Source organism: Nycticebus coucang, chromosome 22 (assembly GCF_027406575.1).
Source record: "Nycticebus coucang isolate mNycCou1 chromosome 22, mNycCou1.pri, whole genome shotgun sequence".
NCBI classification, from domain to species: domain Eukaryota; kingdom Metazoa; phylum Chordata; class Mammalia; order Primates; family Lorisidae; genus Nycticebus; species Nycticebus coucang.
In genome coordinates this window covers 11,040,387-11,060,308 of record NC_069801.1, presented here as the reverse complement: position 1 = coordinate 11,060,308, position 19,922 = coordinate 11,040,387, and the positions used below count along the sequence as shown (strand labels likewise).

The 19,922-nt window shown below is 46.4% G+C and overlaps 1 protein-coding gene across 6 annotated transcripts in view; it reads right to left on the bottom strand.

Moving 5' to 3' along the window:
* FHAD1 (forkhead associated phosphopeptide binding domain 1) overlaps nucleotides 1–15,384 on the bottom strand; it is a 126,317-nt gene extending 110,933 nt beyond the window's left edge. For 3 of the 6 annotated variants that reach the window (XM_053575339.1, XM_053575336.1, XM_053575337.1), the window contains exons 1-3: nucleotides 15,238–15,358; nucleotides 11,233–11,339; nucleotides 224–430 (exon numbers count right to left, since the gene is read on the bottom strand). In XM_053575339.1, the coding sequence (XP_053431314.1) occupies nucleotides 224–430; nucleotides 11,233–11,325 (300 nt within the window). In that variant the 5' untranslated portion in view covers nucleotides 11,326–11,339; nucleotides 15,238–15,358. Of the gene's footprint in view, nucleotides 1–223; nucleotides 431–3,096; nucleotides 3,771–11,232; nucleotides 11,340–15,237 lie in introns of those variants that run through there. The other 3 variants (XM_053575334.1, XM_053575335.1, XM_053575338.1) reach the window with 3 other exon arrangements.
* Nucleotides 15,385–19,922: the final 4,538 nt, after the last annotated feature.

Here is a 19,922-nt window from a genome sequence, read left to right as displayed (position 1 = left end):
CGCTGGTTGAACGCTGGCCACGTGCAACTCGCGCACGCACCTCCACGACGTACCCAGGAGAGGGCGCTAAGACGCCCTCCTCCCCGAGTCCGCCAGGAGGAGTCTGCACCGCTGCCAGTGTGCGCAGCTGGAAACCACAGTGACACCGCTCCGGGTGGGCTCCACCCTGTGGTGGTGCAGGAGGTGACACAGCCCTTCTACGCCCGCAGCTGTCCGGACTCACCTGGGGTGGGTTTTCGATGACTAGTTCGTAAGTCAGCCCTGCAGAGCCAAACCTCAGGATGTCTCCAGGAATAAGCTTCACAGCCACATTCTGGATGTGGCACTCGTTGACAAACGTGCCGTTGCGGGAATTGAAGTCCTGGAGAACGAAGCTGCACTCGGCCTCATTATATTCAATGAGCGCATGATGGTTGTCGATGTCAGCAGACTGAAATGGAGAGAGAGAACAAAAATGATGTGGCCCGCAGCTTTTCCTCATGGGTGCCAGAATGTGTTAGGTGCTTCACCTGGGTCACCAAGCTGACACCACCAGCCTCGTTTTAAAGAGGCGGAGAGATCAGAGAGGTTAAGTGACTTGCCTGAGGCCACACAGCCAGCATGAGGAAGTTGGGAGAGGTGCTCTCTCTGACTCCAGATCTGGGACAGGTACGCAAGGTGTCAGGTGGGGAATCAGGCAACACAGGAAAGGGGAACTTGGGAGAGCCTTATTAGGCACCATTTAGCCAGGGAATTGGCCACTTTCTCTTTCCCTGACCCCACACAGGTGCTCAACCAATGGCAGGGCAGGAAGCAGAAATGGCCCAAACGCAAATCACAAAGGTCAGGCAACAAGTGACAAGTTCTTGGAAGAGGGTATGTATGGTTAAGGGGTTATTGTAATTCATTTGCTTGTTCTATTCATTTTTAAAATACATGTTTTCCTAATATTACAGAAAATGAGAAAGAAAAGCACCAAAGAAAACATTCCAATCACATATAATCCCATCTCCCAAAGGCAGTCACTGCTAACATCGTGATTCACATCCTTCCAAGTTTTTCTGTATGCTTACATTCTTTTAAAAAAAAATTTAAACAAAGTTAATCATACCATACCTACATAGTTTTATAACTACCTTTTATAAACCTTGATAAACAATGAATGTTTTCCCATGCAGTTAGTTATTTCTGTTGCTTCTCAAAGCTACGCAGATCTAAGCAAAGATGATCTACTTTTCCGAAGGGGACTTGGTGTGATCAGGTTTCCCTAAAGGCAAAGGGCCCCAGCCAGTGTGCTTGTGACTTGGCAGTAGGCGACAGAAACTCTTCTGTAATTATACTGTAATAAGACGACTAAGCAAAGCTCAGCAAAAAGAAGTAACACCATATTTGCCTGGCTGCAGGGTCTCAGATAGATGAGTGGAAATGTCCCCACTGTAAGCTTTAGGGCAAAGTGAAGTCTTTTAGGGCATGGGCTAAATTAACTGGTATGAGTATGAGTAGGTATTTTATTTTATTTTTGGAGATGGGGTCTTGCTATGTTGTCCAGGCTGGAATGCGGTGGTTTTTCCCAGGCATGATCATAGCACATGACATCCTTGAACTCCTGGGCTCAAGTGACACTCTTGCCTCAGCCTCCTGAGGAGCTGGGACTACAGGCACATGTGTGTATTTAATCGTATTTTTTTTTACTTTTTGGTCCTTGGCCATCCTGTCCCTTGGCCCTACCCCTGTCCCTGCTTTGGGAAAGGGATGTAATGAAGAAACAGTAAAAACTGGGGTTTTCAAAAGAATAAGGATGTGAGGAAATGGCCAGGGTTCTGGCAAGACAATAAGTCTAGGAGTGGAGGGAAAGAGGAAGCTCGTCTGTTTCCCTCCAGCCAGCAGTGTCCCTCGCCTCCCTGAGGGAATCTTCCTTGAGAAGCAAGCGAGCCTTTCATGGGGTGTCTCTGAGAGCAACCCTGAGACAGAGCGGAGACCTGAGAGTCCTGAGTGGTGGAGAGTCTGTGACATGCCCCCCTGGTGCACTTGGGTTTGGGGAGAGCAGAAGCTGCGTGGGGCCACCCCTTGTCAGGGGCTCAGACGGCAGACTAGCAATCCTTATCCTCTACGCTCCCTCTGGAAGTTCTCCTCTTGAAGCTCCTTGTCCCTACAGGGTCCCAAACTACCTGAGCGTGAACCCCAGCCCCCACACAGGCTACTCTGTCTATGCTGCAACTCCCTCATCTGTAAGGAGAGAATGACAGTCCCTGGCTCGGAGGCTTGTTATAAGGATTAAATGAGTTAATACATATGAAAGTTCAAAGGACAGTGCCTCGTACAAAGTAAGCCCCTCCCAGCTCATCTGCCACCTTCCTCCACTGCCAAAAGCTCTCAAAGCCAACCCCCACCACCTCCTCCCTCTTCATGCCAAGAGTCCAGGGAAGAGATGGTAATAACTGTGGCTGGCAGCATGGTCCCCCAAGATGTCCATGTTCCAATCCCTAAGAGCCTGAGAATATGCTATGTTACATGGCAAAAGGGCTCATGCAGACATAAAGATTACTAATCCGTGATCTTAAAATAGGGAGATTGTCTTGCATTATCTAGGTGGGGTTTATTCAATCACGTGAGCCCTTAAAAGACTGGAAGCTGAGAACAGGCCCAACTGGAGGGTCCTTGGTCCTCTAACTGCACAGAACTAATTCTGCCAACAGCCTAAAGGGGCCTGGAGACAGACTATCTTCCAAAACCTCCAAGAAAAGAGCCCAGGTGACCAGGGTCAGGGGAACCTGCTGAGTTCACCCAGACTTTCAACCTACAGAACCACAAGAAAACGAATTTATGTTGTTTTAAACAAAAAACTAATACAATAACCCAAATCTGCTATGATATTTACCACGTGCCAGGCACTGCTCTGAATATTTCACAATGATTCTGTCTCATGATAGTTACTGCAGTGGTCCCTACGGTCGCTGCTGACAACGGCAGGTAACTTGCCCAGGATCCTTCAACTCAGCAGGTAGAGCCGGGATAGGAGCAGGGTCCTGTGCCCCAGCTCACACCCTTGACCACCTGTTCTAGACCCAGCCCAGAGCCTATTCTGCCTGCTGTTGCCAGAGTTCTCTCCCAACTTACAAAGACAATCAATTCCTCCCCAGATGAAAGGCCTTTCGTTTGAGGGGGAGAATCCATCTTCTGAACAAGTTAAAACATGCCAAGCGGTTCATCACACATCTCCAGCCCTTTGCACATGCTGTTTCTTATACGTGGAGGGTCCCTTCCTGGCTGTTCTGCCTGGGAAATCCCCAGGCTTCTCTTTAGACAGGAGGCTCAAGCTTGAGGAGCTGTCCCCAACGGCCCAGACAGGATCCTTGAGGGTCCCCCCTTGCAGCCCCAGCACAGCCTGGGTCAACGTTTCCTCTTTACCCGAACTGCACCCCAGAGGGCGCCACCGCGGCTCATGGGGACGGCGAGAATCACCAGAAAATCCATTGCATTGTCCTGCGCAGGAACGTCATTTCAGATTCTAAACTGCGGGCTCTTCCTAGCTTAGTCGCTCCCTTATTATCTCAATTAACTCACAAGAAATTTCAGATGTTTAGATTTTTTTAGATGTTCTCCCAACACCAAATTTACACCCCAACGATGAAACGTCTTTCTCTAGAAGCTTTGAGTCAGCCCCGTGTCTGAAACTCAGGCTCTCCGTTCCAATTGTGCGGAAAGCTACTCAACTTCTCTGAGCCCCTTTGCGCACATCTTTACACCAGGATAAAACAATAGTAGTTCCGACCCCCTGCCGCAGGCTGTTCGAGGATACAGTTCCACCCTACACAGGCCGCCTCTCCACATCTCGCGTGACTTTATCTGGGATAAAGTAAAATACCATCTGGGACAAAGTCCCGCGAGATAGCTCACGAGCCGTCTGCACGTGTGAGCCGTGGCTGTCTTGCGTTACCCAAAATATTCATGCTCTTTCACCTCATACCCATTAGGATAACTACTATATTAAAAAAACAAAAACAAAAACAGAAAATAACGAGTGTTTGGTGAGGATGTGGAGAAACTGGAACTATGGTGCTCAATGAGTGGGAATGTAAAATGGTGCGGCCGCAGTGGAAAACAATATGGGGTTTCCTCTAAAAAATTAAAATAGGATTACCTGGCCTGGTGCCTGTAGCTCAGTGGTTAGGGCATGGGCCACATACACGTGGCTAAACAATGACAACAACAACAAAGTAGCCGGCATTGTGGCAGGCCCCTGTAGTCCCAGCTACTTGGGAGGCTGAGGCAAGAGAATCACTTAAGCCCAAGAGTTTGAGGTTGCTGTGAGTTGTGATGCCACAGCACTCTACCCAGGGTGACACAGACTCTATCTCAAAAAAAAAAAAATTTTTTTTGGAAGGTAATATATGTATTGTCTCCCCAATTTATTATTAATTGTATTAATTTAGAATTTGGAAGAAGATGTTCTTAAGCAAGAATTTTTTATAAAAAAAAAAAAGAAGAATTACCAATATCATCTGGCAATTCCACTTCTAGGTACATACCCTAAAGAATTGAAAACAGGGTCTTGAAGAGGTATTTGTAAACCCGCTTTCAACAGCAGCATTATTTATTTGCATCAGCTGAAAGGCAGAAGCAGCCCACCCAAGTGTCCATCAGCAAACGAATGGATAAACAAAATTTGGGATTTATACAATAATGGATTGTTACTCATTCAACTTATAGGGGGCCACAACAGGCAAATTCTAAGAGACAGAGAGTTCCGAGAAAAAGACTTGATCACAATGTCCTTTTTTTTTTTTGTAGTAAAATACATATAACATAAAATTTACCATCCCCATTTCTTAGTGTACAGTTCAGTGGCATTCAGTATATTCACACGTTCCACCATCACCCCCATCCAGCCATGAAACTCTTCATCTTATGAAACCCAAACTCTGTGCCATTAAAGGATAACTCCCCACCCCAACTCCAGTGCCTGGCAGCCACCATCTTTCTGACAGAGAATGACCTGCTGAAGCTGATGAGACCACACAAGTCTCATTGAGCAAACACTGCTTGGGGTGGAGCTAGGGCAGGAAGGCCAGCGAGTGTGCACGGATGGAAGTGTGGGCAATTGGGCTTCCCCAGGCCCACTTCCTTCCATGGATTTTGTTGCAGGCCCAAGGAGGTTGGTAAAACACCCTTATCCAGGCCCAGTGTCACCTTATCTCTCAGAACTCAGAGGGGTTCACTCCCAGTAAGAGAAATGCAAACGAAAATGACAGGGATACCAAATTTCACCTCTTAGATGAGCAAAGATCCAAAAGCAAGGTATCGCATTCTGCTGGGGAGGGGTGGACCCACTGCTGGTAGAGACTAGCCCTGTAAGCCTTTGCTGGATAGACCTAGCTGCCCTTTGACACAGCACGCGGACTCAACAAGCCGGTGAAACACGGAAGTGAAAGGTCATCAGTGCAGCACTGTTTAATAATAAGAAAGAGATTATGATGCAGGTTCTGGTGTTTTTTTATTCTAGGCTGCCCAGAAATGGCAGGTGCTGGGCTGATTGGGTTGTGGTGTGTTTGTTAAATCAATCTTGAGCCCTGATCCTCTGGTCCCACATTAGAAGGGACTGACAGTGCAATAGAGAACGTTTCCCTACTGAGAAGGGAACCAGCCAGCACGACGTTGGAAAGGGTGGGTGTGCGGCACCACGAGCGTCTGAGCATCCCCTCCCTCAGCCCTGCACTTTCCGTCCTTCATCTCTACCCTCCCAGCTGGCACGGACTGACCCTGAATCCTGAAACCTGCCCAGCGTGGGGCAGAGTGAAGTGTTGAGGAGGGGGTCAGCTCTCTCTTCTTTAGCCTTTGCTTCTTTTCTTCAGGACAAAGTTTATTCAAATAGTAGACAACAAGGAAAAAAAAAAATAGACCAAACAGGAGCTGCCTGGACATCCGAAGGGAAGATGCCCTGGAGATGGAGCAGTGAGAGGGAGGGCACTCAGGGCAGCACACTCTAAGTGGGATCCTCTCCGTGTGGACTCCCCAGCTGAACCTGAGGAGCAGAGAAACGGGCAGATTCCTGGTCCACCAAAACCCACGGTATCGGAATGTCTAGGGTCTCCTGTTAACAAGTACACTAATGCATGTGAAAAATCCAGCAACTACCGGCGTGTGACAAGTTTTCATTTTGGAAGAATGGAGGCCCTTTCTCATCAGCGTTTATATAATGGCCACATCCAACTATAAAAAGGACATTTCACAGACCATCTCACACCGTTTGGAGCATAATCGCAAGGTCTAGCTCTGAAAATGACCGCAGCCAGGGGCTGGGTAGGGGGAGATTCTAAGGGCATTCCTGCAGGAAGTAGCCAGAGTGGCTATTTCAAAACATAGGCTCCCGCTTGCTGGAAATCCTTTAATACCTTTTCTCTGCTTTTCAGATGAACCCCAAATGCCCTTATGGTGGCATGAAGTAGTCCTGCCTGCCACTTAGCTCTTTCCTTTCCCTCTCTGACTTGTGGACACACTGGTTTTCTTTCAGTCTATCAGGCTCATTAGCCACTGTTCTGCCCCAGGGCCTTTGCACACACTGTTCCTCCCCTCTCTGTCTATTAAGTCCTCCTTGCCCTTTATATTCCTTCCCTCTAGCACTGCAATGCTGGCACATAACTATTCCCGCTTTTGTGGGATCCTTCAACCCAGGTATCTCTCTCCTAGCAGCTTCCTGATTGCAGGGACCGTGTGTTGCTGTATTCCCAGACTTGCCTCAGTGCTGGGGCTCTAGATAAATACTTGTGGAATGAATGAATGATAATAACAGTGAAAACTAATTCCTAACCAGTAGAGGAAACTAAGTGAAGGGTCTAATTTCAAAATAAAAGCTTCCTGTTGCCATTAGGGAAAAATACTCTTTACAGGATGCAGGAAAAAAGTCTGGAGGGCAAACCCCTGCAAATATCAATATTGACTATTCCTGAGTCATACGAATACAAAGTGACTTTTTTTTCCTTATACTTTGCTTTCTTCCAGTTAAAAAAAAAACAAACAATAAGCATGTAACTACCTTCCATTATCAGAAAATGTAAATGATTTCAAAATATCATATGGATAATGAAAATGATATATCAGCCTTGCAAATGAGTTTAAATCTCTAGAAGCAAGGATTCTAAATCTTTAGGATTTATCCAGGTAAACAAACCGTCCTTTTTTTATTTGCTAAGTGTAACGGCTGGGTCATTTCAAGGCTGTTTTTTTTTTTTTTTTTTAATAGATTCCTGAGATTTATTTAATGGAATGACTTTTAGTGTAACAAATAACACAAGTGATAAATTGATCGTTGAGTTATTACTCAGTGTGCCCTACAGCTGATCAAGTGAGATTCTTAGGTTAATCAGAAATCCCTAGGAAGGCAGCAGAGGGGTAATTTCCACCTCATCTTATTGTAGAAAACTGAAATATACTGACATGCTGATAGGTTTCAGTTTTTCAAAACAGACCTGTGTCCCCTACATCCCTTCTTAAAGCAAATCTCCTCTCCCAAATGATGTAAGCTTTGGGAGGAGGATTTGTCCAAGAGAAGACAGAAAAACCCATTAAAGGTCTATTCACGAAGCATTTGGCAATTCATGTATCATCTGTTCTCCAGGGAGCCGACGGAAGCTCAGGCTTCTGGAAATGCAACTGATTCCTTCATAAATCAATGTGACTGTTGCTGACGGTGGTGACTTACTTTTTAAACTAAGGTCAAGGAGCAGTAAGCAGTCAATTGTTTTTATACAATAAATGCAGCTCAATTCTGCCTATATATTTTTCCTGTTTAGTTCCCAGTTTGTTAGTATCGGTGGGTGTCCCCCTGAGAACTCCTCTCTGTCTCCATGGGTTGCGATCATAATAATGACCATGCGATCATAATAATGACCATGCTGTCCTCTATTTAGCACCCTGTGCCAGGCACTTTATATGTATTCTCTCATTTAATACCCACAATGACCCTGGGAGGTAAGTGGTTCACAGACAGGGAAAATGAGCTCAGAGGGATTAAGTAATTTTCTTGAAGTCACACAGCTAGAGCAATGCCTAAAGAGATTCAAATTTAGATGCATCTCCAAAGCCTGTGCCTTTAGAAATTATTATAGTTTTCTTTTTTTTTTTTTTGTAGAGACAGAGTCTCACTTTATGGCCGTCGGTAGAGTGCCGTGGCATCACCCAGCTCACAGCAACCTCCAACTCCTGGGCTTAAGCAATTCTCTTGCCTCAGCCTCCCGAGTAGCTGGGACTACAGGCTCCCGCCACAACGCCCAGCTATTTTTTGGTTGCAGTTCAGCCAGGGCCGGGTTTGAACCCGCCACCTCGGTATATGGGGCCAGCGCCTTACCGACTGAGCCACAGGCGCCGCCCATTATAGTTTTCTAATATCATAATCAGGTTCAAAACAGAGATCCCTGTCTCTGCCATACCGGAAGTGAATCAACCTAAAAATTTATCTTTCATTAAGATGCAGAGGAAATTGCATATCTTTTTCTTTGTTTTTCCCACTTTGTGCACTGAACAGTTGCATGTATGTGTCCTTGTCAGCAGACCACATCATGGATAAGAGTCTCAAGTGCACGTAAGTTGAGTTATTCTCGACTCTGTAGAGTTTATGACAAATACTCTCAGGAAACTAGAAATAAGAGGCGGAACTTTTGCAAGTTGATAAAAATGATCTGCAAAGAACCTACAGTTAACACCATATTTAATGGTGAAAGACTGAATGTTTTTCTCCTAAAATCAGAAACAAAGCAAATATAAAGATTTACACTGCTCTCACCACTCTTACTCAACAGAGTACTAGAAGAAGTTCTGGCCAATGCACTATGGCAAGAAAAGGAAATTAAAGGTACACAGATCAAAAAAGGAAAAATAAAATTGTTCTTATTTGCAGGTGATGACATTGTTATTTACATATCATATCCCAAGAAATCTACAAAAAACCTTGTAGAAAATTTAGTCATGATTGCACAATACTCTATAAGCATACAAAAAAATGAACTGTATTTCTGCTAAGTATCCATCGCTTTGATAAGCAAATAAAAATGAAAATAAAAAATCAACTGCGTTTCTGTATATCAGCAATGAACAGGTGGACATTGAAATTAAAAGTATGATACTATTTATCATAGCTAGCAAAAAGGAAAAGAGACATACTTAAGCATAAATCTAACCAAACGTGTATAGGGACTTATATGCTTAAAGCTACAAAACACTCATGAACAAAATTGAAGAAGAAACATACCATCTTCATGGAATGGAAAGCAACATAGTAAATTATCAATTCTTTCCACATGGACAGATAGGTTTAAATAACATTTCCATCAAAATCCCAGCAAGATATTTTATAGATAGAGAGAGATTTATTCTAAAACTTAGAGGCAAAGGAGCTAGAATAGGTAAAACAATTTTGAAAAAGAAGAATAAAATGAGAGGAATCTCCCCGTCTGATTTAAGACATATGTAGCTATAGTAGCCAAGACTACATCATATTGGTAGAGGGATAGACACAGATCAGTGGAATATAACAGAGAACTCAAAAGTAGCCCTCACACAAGTATAAGCAAATGATTTTTAATAAAAATGCAAAAGCAATTCAATGGAAAAAGGACTGTCTTTTCAAGAAAGACAACTGGATATACATAGGCCAAAAAAAAAAAAAAAGAACCTTGACTTAAAACTCACATTATATGTAAAAATTAACTCATGATGGATCCTAGATTTAAGTATAAAAGTCTAAAACTTTTAGAAGAAAACATAGGAGAAAATCTTCAAGATCGAGGACTTGGTGAACTGTTCATAAACCTGACACTGAACAAAAGGGAACAAAAACCTCAGTCTTACAAGGCCACATTGCCAAACACAGTGGCTCTTGCCTGTAATCCCAGCACCCTGGGAGGCCAAGACAGGAGCTTGAGTCCAGGAGTTTGAGACCAGCCTGAGCAACATAAAACATTGTATTTTCTGTCTTTACCTATAGTGGCTCGGCGTCTGTGGCTCAAGTGGCTAAGGCGCCAGCCACATACACCTGAGCTGGTGCGTTCGAATCCAGCCCAGGCCTGCCAAACAACAATGACGGCTGCAACCAACAAAACAAAACAAAACACCTATAGTTCCAGCTACATGGGAAGCTAGGGCAAGAGGACTGCTTGGCCCAGGCGTTTGAGGTTGCAGTGAACTATGATGATGCCACTGCAACTCCAGCCTGGGTGACAGAGTGAGACCTTGTCTCTCTCTCTCTCTCTCTCTCTCTCTCTCTCGCTCGCGCGCTCACGCACACACACACACACACACGAAGAAGAAGAAAAGAAAGAAAAGTCACATACTGCATAATTTCCTTTATACATATAACATTTTCAAAATGATAAATCAGAACAGATTAGTGGTTTCCAGGGGTGACGGATGGTGGGGGAAAAAGGTACTGTAGCTATAAAGGGATATTGCAGGGGAGATCTTTGATAATGGAATAGTTCTATATATGGATTGCTCAGCATGAATCTACATATATGATAAAATGATATAGAATTATACACACTATACCAATGTCAATTTCCTGATTTGATATTGTTATAGTCACTAATTTGTAACCATTGGGGGGAACTGGGTAAAGGGTATAATTTCCATATAAAGGGTTAAAGAAGTCTATTATCTGAAAGACACTTGCTTCTCATAGTTATAAAGAAATTGCATTGCTTTCTCTGTCCATTTTGATATTTTACCCCCCTCAATATTTAAAAAGGCTCAAAGCCACTGTTTTTATTATTCTTCTCTTTCTTCCAACTTCCTTGGCTGTCAGTGAGCTGAGGCCATAGTTTGGACCACACCACAGCTAATTCAGAGAATGCAATGAATTGAAAGATGGCTGAGGCTGAGCCCAGGGCATGCCTGGGTCCATGGAGCTTATGACAGTCCCAAGGGGGTTGGAAAGCAAGAGAGGACTAGGCCAGAGTAAGGTGCAGGTCCATGCACTGGCCCTGTGTCCACCTCCCAAAACACCCCACAGGATAACAGGGAGGGGACGACAGGTGGGACATCCCCAGATGTGTTCTGCAAAGGACAAAGGGCACATTGCATTCTGCACTGTGCTCAGCTCTCTACGGACACCAGGGAAACACAGTACATTAAGCAACTGGTTATTGGTAGCACTTCAAGGAAAGATGTGTGTTATCTTTATATTCTGCACCCAGAGAGTAATAAGCATGGTGGGAGGGCAGGGCTGGAGAGGGCTGGGGAACAGGTGGGAAGAGTTCTTACCTCTAAAACAAGGTCTGAATCTTTATGCCTCCCAATTGTAGTACTTTTATTCAGGACAAAAAAGCCATCTGCGCTCTTTAGGTAGGCTTTCATTCTCTCTGTTTTCCCTATATAAGGTTTTCAGAAAAGATATGTATTAGAATAAATACAGTCCTGTAATTATAAAACCACATCATACTTAGAATGAATAAAATATACCATAGCGCTATGTCCAAAGGGAACCATCAGCTAAGGTGGCAGTGGATGGATGACTTAACAATTGTCACAAAGGCACTTCTGCATGTTTTGAAACAACTATCTTTTCTTTCTTTTTTTTTTTTTTTTTGAGACAGAGCCTCAAGCTGTCACCCTGGGTAGAGTGCTGTGGCATCACAGCTCACAGCAACCTCCAACTCCTGGGCTCAAGTGATTCTCCTGCCTCCATCTCCCAAGTAGCTGGGACTACCCGCGCCCGCCCCACACCCAGCCATTTTTTGCTTGCAGCCGTCATTGTTGTTTTGGCAGGCCCAGGCTGGATTCGAACGCACCAGCTCAGGTGTATGTGGCTGGTGCCTTAGCCGCTTGAGCCACAGACGCTGAGCCACAACTATCTTTTCTAACTGCTATCTAGCACAGAAGAGCTTGATTCTAATCACCAAACAGAGGACATATCTTAACTCAGGGCCCAAACAAATGCCAAAACAACCAACAGCAAATCTGAATTCTGCTGATAATTGCTCTCCATTTCCTACTAAGCTTGGTATAAAGTTAATTATCTGACATGTCAAGTATTCAACTAACCCACTGCTTACTAGCTCTATGGCCTTGGATGAGTTACTTATTTCTCTCCCAGTGCCTCTATTTCCTCATCCATCTGTGTTATATTTTGACACTTTTGATGCTATACATGCTATTTATTTATTAAGACAGAGCCTCAAGCTGTGTCAGAGCTTGAGGCTATTAAGACAGAGGCTATTAAGGCTATTAAGACAGAGCCTCAAGCTGGCATCACAGCTCACAGCAACCTCCAACTCCTGGGCTCAAGCGAGTCTCCTGCCTCCACCTCCCAAATAGCTAGGACTACACACGCCTGCCATAATGCCCGGCTATTTTTTGGTTGCAGCCATCACTGTTGTTTGGTGGCCCTGGGCTGGATTCAAACCCGCCAGCTCAGGTGTATGTGGCTGGCACCTTAGCAGCTTGAGCCACGGTGCTGAGCCTATAACATGCTTTTTAAAAACCAATACTTCAGTGACTTCAGAAAATTCTGAAATGCTGACAATAATTCATCGTGATGCTTGAATTCTAACTCGAGATGTGCAGGTACACAGTGTGACATCCTCCATCCCAATGCCATGTCAAAGAACAAGTCCTTTTTTTTTTTTTCTTTTCGGCTGAAAAGTCACTGAAATGCACAGGTATTGGATTATGGATAAAAATAAAAATCATCTAGTTGTGACAGTGCGGTAGTGTTAGATTCTCAGGGCTGGTTCTGTTTTACATGGTTATCTCTGTCACCATTTACTGAGTCCCTACTAAGTGCCAGGCACTTATCCTTGAATACACAATGACTCTTTTCATCCTCACAGTCACCCTGCGGCAAGGTAGATATCATGACTGTCCCTACTTCATAGATGAGGAAGCTGAGACTCAGAGGGGTTAAGGTCACCCAGTGGTAATGGCAGGGAGAGGACTGGCCTTTAGGTGTTACTAACTACTGTACAATCCCTACTCAGGCAGCTCAACTATTCACTTGTCCATTGCCCCTGCATGGGGGAAAGGGTTGCACTGTTGGCTGACACTCAGGACATGTTGGGCGGCGTCTGTGGCTCAGTGGGTAGGGCGCCGGCCCCATATACAGAGGGTGGCGGGTTCAAACCCAGCCCCGGCCTAACTGCACCAAAAAAATAGCCGGGCGTTGTGGCGGGCGCCTGTAGTCCCAGCTACTCCGGAGGCTGAGGCCAGAAAATCACCTAAGCTCCAGGAGTTGGAGGTTGCTGTGAGCTGTGACACCACACCACTCTACCGAAGGCGATAAAGTGAGACTCTGTCTCTACAAAAAAAACAAAACAGACACTCAGGACATGCAATGACAGAAAGTCCTCAAAACCAGGATTCTATCCTCTGAAAAGAAGAATAGACCCTACTTAAGGATTTGAGGAATAAAATAAGCCAGATAGTTTGTAAACTCTGAAGTCTATGGGAAACCCCTCCACTTCCACAAATACTGACACTTTCATATTACGAGAAATGAATTTTATTAAGTTCACTGTCATTAGCAGAGGGGAAAAGACATTTCCTCTTACAAAAGAACCATGCCCTGTTGCCATCAAATTGCCTGAATTATTAATATTCAGTCTCAGAGGACATTATCAAGCACCACATTCAAGTCTAATTAATCTAAAGCGAACTTGCAAGAAATATCTCTTCTGCGGGAAAACCCCAGGAAATGCCACCAGGGTAAACTCCAGAACTCAGACGATTTGCTAATTTGTCTTTTAGCTCTTCCTCCAGAAGTTTCCATGCCTGGTGCCTTTTCTCTGCTCAGGTGTCCCCTGTTGGTGAACACCTGACCATTCTGCCTAAAGACATCTTCTTGTCATTTCATTGTTTAGCTGGCAAGTATCTGCTGTAGTTCCCCCCTTGGACTTACTTTCTGCCATTTTCCTGCCCCTTTACTTAGTTAACGCGTTTGCTCTTGGTGTCCCTTTCACTATATGTTCCAAGAGAGCTAGGGTTGTGTTATTTTTGTAAAGAATTCCCACGAGTTTCTTATGTTTGTTTGTTTGCCCTCCAAATGTCCTTGGAAAGACTGTCTTTGATCTGAGGAAAATCTTTCCAAGCACATGCTGGAGTAGAGACTCCTCCAGAGCAGAGGGCAGATTTGTTTGTGATAAAGCTATTGCTTCCGGAGCCAAGGTTAGGCAGGTTTGCTAGCAGTCCGTTTAAAATCTTGGGGTTCCTTAGCTGAGGGACATCGGGCCACTGTGTGCACAGCTCCTACCTGGGCTGTCCTGCATCACCTGAGAGGCTTGCAGGGCCAGGGGAAACCAATGCAAACATGAAGCTCTGGCTGCCTGTTGTGCTGTGAATAATAAAGTCCCTTTGTCTCTAGCTCTGGAGTCTCCAGTCTTCTGCTAGCATCTGTTAAGCAGTTCCAGCCTAACTCAGTTAGCTTGCAAGTATGGTAACAGCTCAGATGGTTCACAGTTCTGACAGTTTTGTTCATTATGCCATCTCAAACCCCACCCCCATCAGCTGCCAGGTAGGAGATGCTCCATAAGTTATTTGCTGAATGAATGAAAATACAGAATGAGGCTGTAAAGCGAATCACTGCAGCTTAGGAATCTTTGATGATGACTGCTTTTCACTTTCTCCTTCTGTACCTGCCCTAGATGACATTTCGAAAAACTTACAGTCTATTTCTTTAACTGTCTGGGTTGGACAATTTTTCTCGACCTTAATCTTGCCTTGTGCAGTCACCTGCTTACCTGAAAACACTGTAGAAAATGATGTAAATGTGCTAAAGTCTGTAAACTAGTTTTTAATGTCATAGATCACCAACTACAGTCAAGGACAAAAGAGCTTCAGTTATCTGCACTCACCCCTGACCACAGATGGGCGAGAACTGAGCTAGCAAAGCAAAACTTCTATTGGGGCTACAAGGTCTTAAGTGATCTGGGAGCTGTGGAAGTTCCTCCAGGTTGTATGTGAGAGGGGAGAGGTTAGGTGAGAGGGTCTGTCTGACCACGGGGTGGGTGTTGTCTGTAAGTCAGGGTCAGCAGGGGCGCCCCACTAATCCCAACTGTACCCCACAGGGCAACCAAGAGTGGAGAGGCCAGTACCCGGGAGGGGCCTACGGTTCCGGGGGCGGGGCGGAGGCTGCACTTAGGGAGGAAGGGGTGGTGTCTCGGCTGCACCTCCGGGGTGTTCCTGGGGCGATCCCAGAGGAGGGGCCGAGGAAGCAGCCTCTTCCGCCTGTACACGGCCCTTGTGCTGGTCGCATGCTGCCCGCGCCGCACTCACCTGGCGGGAGGAGGAAGCCCACGCCCCGACCTCCGCTGAGAGCCCCGCCCGCTCGGGAGGCGCCGGGCCAGCTCCGGGGCGAGGCCGCGCTCCCGCGGAGTCTCCAGCCCGCGGCCCTCACCCCGCGCGCCCGCCCGGCCTGTGTACGCGCGTCGCCATGGCAACGCTCCGCCCTCCGGGCCCCGCGGGGGAGGGGCGTGGCCTGCGCGGCGGCGGCTCCGGGGGCGCCTGCGCGGGTCGCCCCCTACCGCGCGTGGCCAGGACTCGCCAGCCAGGTGGCGCAGGTCGGGAGAGCAGAGGCTTGGCTGTCACACCAGGGGCCCAGGGGTTCACAGCGAGGAAGGAGCAGAGCGGGGATTGGACCCCCGCATCCTTCCTATCACCCCTCTCTCTGAGCCCGTCGAGGGACGCGGGGGCAAGTGGGGTGGAAAGTTGATGGAGTTGAATTCAGCCCAGGCTTGGAGGTTAATCCCTCCGTCCCACCCACGTCTCTAGTCCTGTCTGTTGACAGTCCAGAGCGTGGAGTAAGCTGAGAGGACCACCACCTGGGGGCGTGAGGATGGGGACTGGGAGAAGGATGGAGTGAACAATTTCGAAATAACGAGAATTTCTCCAGTAACAAGAAAGGATCATTTCAAGCCCACAGCTCTGCCCCTCTGCCCTTCCCTGTGGAAAAGGATAGAGTTATTCCTTCTTTTGCTCTATCTCTGTGAACTTCCCAACTCTCTATGAAGTGACAGGCAGTGGCCCCACAACTGACCTGGGTTAGTCACTCTTCTTGAGAAGCCTCCTGCCCACATCAGCGTATCAGAGGGGTGCCTGCACCGCCTTGTGTATTGCAGCGCTATTCACAGTAGCTACGGTGTGGGTTCAGCCTCAGAGCGGACAGAGAAAAATGTGTGTGTACACAACCAAATACTATTCAGCCATAAAAACGAGTGAAATCTGGTTGAGCCTGGAGGATATTATGCCAAGCAAAGTAAGTTTGGCACGGAAAGATAAATACCGCATGATCTCACTGGTATGTGGGAGCTAAAATAATTTGAGCTTATGAAAGTGGAGAGTGACTTATAGGCGTTAGAGGCTGAGGAGGGTCAGGGGAAGAGAGGATAGGGAGAGGTCAGTTAAATTACAGGCGATTGGAGGAGAGTTCTAACGTTTTGTACCACAGTAGAGTAAATATAGTTAACTGGAATTTATTGCATATTTTCAGAAAGCTAGAAGAGAGGATTTTGAATGTTCACAACACAAAGAAATGATAAATGTTTGAAGCAACGAGTGTGCTCTGATTTGAGCATTGCTCAGTTGTATACCTGTAATGAAGCATCATTCTGTATCTCGTACATATGTGCAATTATTACATCCCAACCAAAAATAAAAGGGGAAGAAAAAAACAAAAAAAATCCCAAAGCCCCCTGCCCAGTGAGCACAGCACTTGGGGGCTGCAGTGCATATCCAACCTCTCCTCCCCCTATGCCATCTTTTAAATTTCTTTTTTGTGAAAGAGTCTCACTCTGTCACCCTGGGTAGAGTGGAGTGGTGTCATCATAACTCACAGCAACCTCAGACTCCTGGGCTCAAGTGATCCTCCTGCCTCAGCCTCCGTAGCAGCTGGGACTACAGGCGCCTGCCACACCCATCACCAAACCTAAAGAACAACGAAAGAGCACATAAAAACAGCAAGAACAGCAAAGCGCAACTGAACAAAATGAAACCCCCAAACGCTAGCCCTCTGCCTTTCTTTTTACCACTTGCTGTCATTTGGATATCTGACTCCTCCACATCTCAGGTTGAAATCTGAAGCCCAGTCTTAGAGGTGGAGCCGAATGGGAGGAGTTTGGGTCAGGAGGGTGGATCCCTCATGAATGGCCTGGCGTTGAATGCTTCTTGCTGTCAGAGAAGAATTTGGCACTTTCTCTGTCTCTCTCTGTCTTCCTCTCTCACCACATGATTTCTGCACACACCACTGTCCTCCACCCTCCATGGAGTGAAAGGAGCCTGAACTCACCAGTGGCAAATGCTGGCTTCTTGCACAGCCTGCAGCTAGCCAAATAAACCTCTTTTCTTCATCAGTTACCCAGCCCCAGGTATTCCCTTTGTTTACACGCATTTATTTATTTATTTTTTTAGAGACAGGTTCTCTCTGTTGCCCAGGCTGGAGTGCAGTGGTACCATCATAGCTTGCTGTGACCTCCAGCTCCTGGGCTCAAGCAATCCTGTTGCCTCAGCCACTTTAGCAGCTGTGAGCACAGGCTCATGTCACCATGCCTGGGTAATTTTAATATAATTTTTAAAGGCAGGGATCTTACTTTTTTGTCCAGGGTGTCTCAAATTCCTGGCCTCAAGCAATCCTCCTGCCTCAGCCTCACCAAATGCTGGGATTACAGGCATGAGCCACCTCACCTGGGCCCAGGTATTCCTTTATAGCAACAAAAATGGACTAAGGCATTTCTTACCATCATCTAACATACTGTTTCCTTTATTTGTTTATGTTGTTTTTTATATCTCCCTCCCACATCCCTATTAGAATCTAAACTCCAAGAGTGCCACCTGTGGCTCAGTGGGCAGGGCGCCGGCCCCATATACCGAGGGTGGTGGGTTCAAACCCTGCCCTGGCCAAACTGCAACAACAACAAAACATAGCTGGGCGTTGTGGCGGGCACCTGTACTACTCTCCCAAGTAATTCCAGCTACTCAGGAGACTGAAGCAAGAGAATCACCTAAGCCCAGGAGTTGGAGGTTGCTGTGAGCTGTGATGCCATGGCACTCTGCTGAGGGTGATAAAGTGAGACTCTGTCTCTGAAAAAAAAAAAAAAAAGAATCTAAACTCCATGAGGGCAGGAATTTTTTTTTCTGGTTTGTTTGCTGCTATACCAACAGTAAATAGGACTGTTGCGTGGATGATTGAGCAGGGGGCAGCCCCTGCCATCCTCCTACAACCTGGCCTCTGAGAGCCGCCGAGCTTACCCCAGGACAATGGCTTTTCTAGCCGGCTTCCCAGGCCTGCACACAAACCCCACCGCTTCCCTGCCCCTCACGCTTGTCTTTAGTCAAACTCTTGTCGTCAACGTGAGCCCAGGACACAAACTTGCTCACTATTAGCCAGACTCTTAATGACAACCCAAGTTGGCTGTGAGCTGGAAGAACCCGTGGGCCCTCCTCGCCAGGCCTTGGAGACTGTGCTGCTGTTATTTGAATTCTCAGTGAAGAAACCCTGAACCAAGAACAAGGCCTCCATTCAGACTCACTGGAGCAGCAATTGCCAAATCTTGACTGGACTCTCCCTCCCTCAGGGTGCCGCTGTTATCCCAAGGGCACGTAAAATTCTCCAAACCTGATTCCTTATGATCCACCTTCATGTTAAAAATGGAAAATAATACAGCCCAGTAATGCCAGGCTTTATATCATTTCCTAGGCTGAGCAAGAGAGGTGAATCTTGTAATTAAACAATGATGAGGTATTAAAAATAACTGCCCTGGAAGAAGAAAAAATAGATGTTTCTAAATTATTTCAGCTTCTTGGCAATGCCTATAATCAATCTGTTTTATTGAGCTCTGGGTAGCTATCAAGCCTGTATTGCGGGAAGTAAAGCTCAGAGACGTAGAGGAATGTGCCCAAGGTCACACAGCGAGAAAATCTCGCAGGATTTGAACCTAGATGTGTGTGACAGGGAAGGTACTTCCGCTGGGGGTGTGTGGGTGACAGCTGTCACATCCCAGAATGACGCATACTCAGCACCTGCTTTCTCTCACTTCAGAGCAGGCCAAGGTCCAGTCTGTCCTAATGGCCCAGGCAGCACCCAGGACATGGAGGAAAAGGAGCATGAGCTCAGAGGGGGTGGCTCAGGCTGCCACCCACCCACCGGCTGATCCAGGACACTGGGCTTCCTTCCCGCAGAACTGCCTTTGTAAAGTCTCGTTCTCCCCTGCCACCTTCCTTGGGGTGTCCTGACAGGGAAAGCCCACCCTTTTCTCCCCTCCCTTTGCCCTTGCATTCCAACCTGAAATGAATGCTGGCTTCAGGCCCAGCTAGGAGAGTGGGGAGTCTCCCTCAGCCTCTGGTGAGTGAGAGAGAGCCAGCAGAAGAGAGGACACAGCCAGAGAAAGAGGGAGAACCCAAGAGCAGGAAACAGCCAAGTTCTTGCTCTCTGATGGATGACAGAGAGCAGACGGCCCGCTGGAGACTCCGCAGCCCAGTACAAACCTGACCATATAAGCTTAGGAAGTGCAGATTTTTATATACAGACACATGCACAGAGACGCGCAAAAATAGTTTCAAATTATGGAGTGAATAACTGGTGACCCAGGCTTTCTGCAGCTGTCCTCACCCCTCCCCTGGCAGAAAATGAGAAAACGTTGCCGTTTTGTCTCACATGGACTATTTAGGGCTGGCTTGGGCCATTCATTTCTCTCGGAAATTAGTCTTCAAAGGATTTGTTCCAGGGTTTCCTGTGCTTTGGCATGGGGGTCAGTCTGTCTGTACATTCTGCTCAAAAACTGCCAAGAGTGCTGATCCCCCGTGATGAGCCTGGTTTTTGTTTTGTCTGAGCCTCATTTAACCATCTGTAAAATGGAGATAGTAACAGTATTGACTGAAAGGATGAAATGGGTTACATGGGTCCTTATGAAAGTTTTGAGCTACACGAAAATCAAGAAACATAAAATCCTCGTGCATAGATACAAATG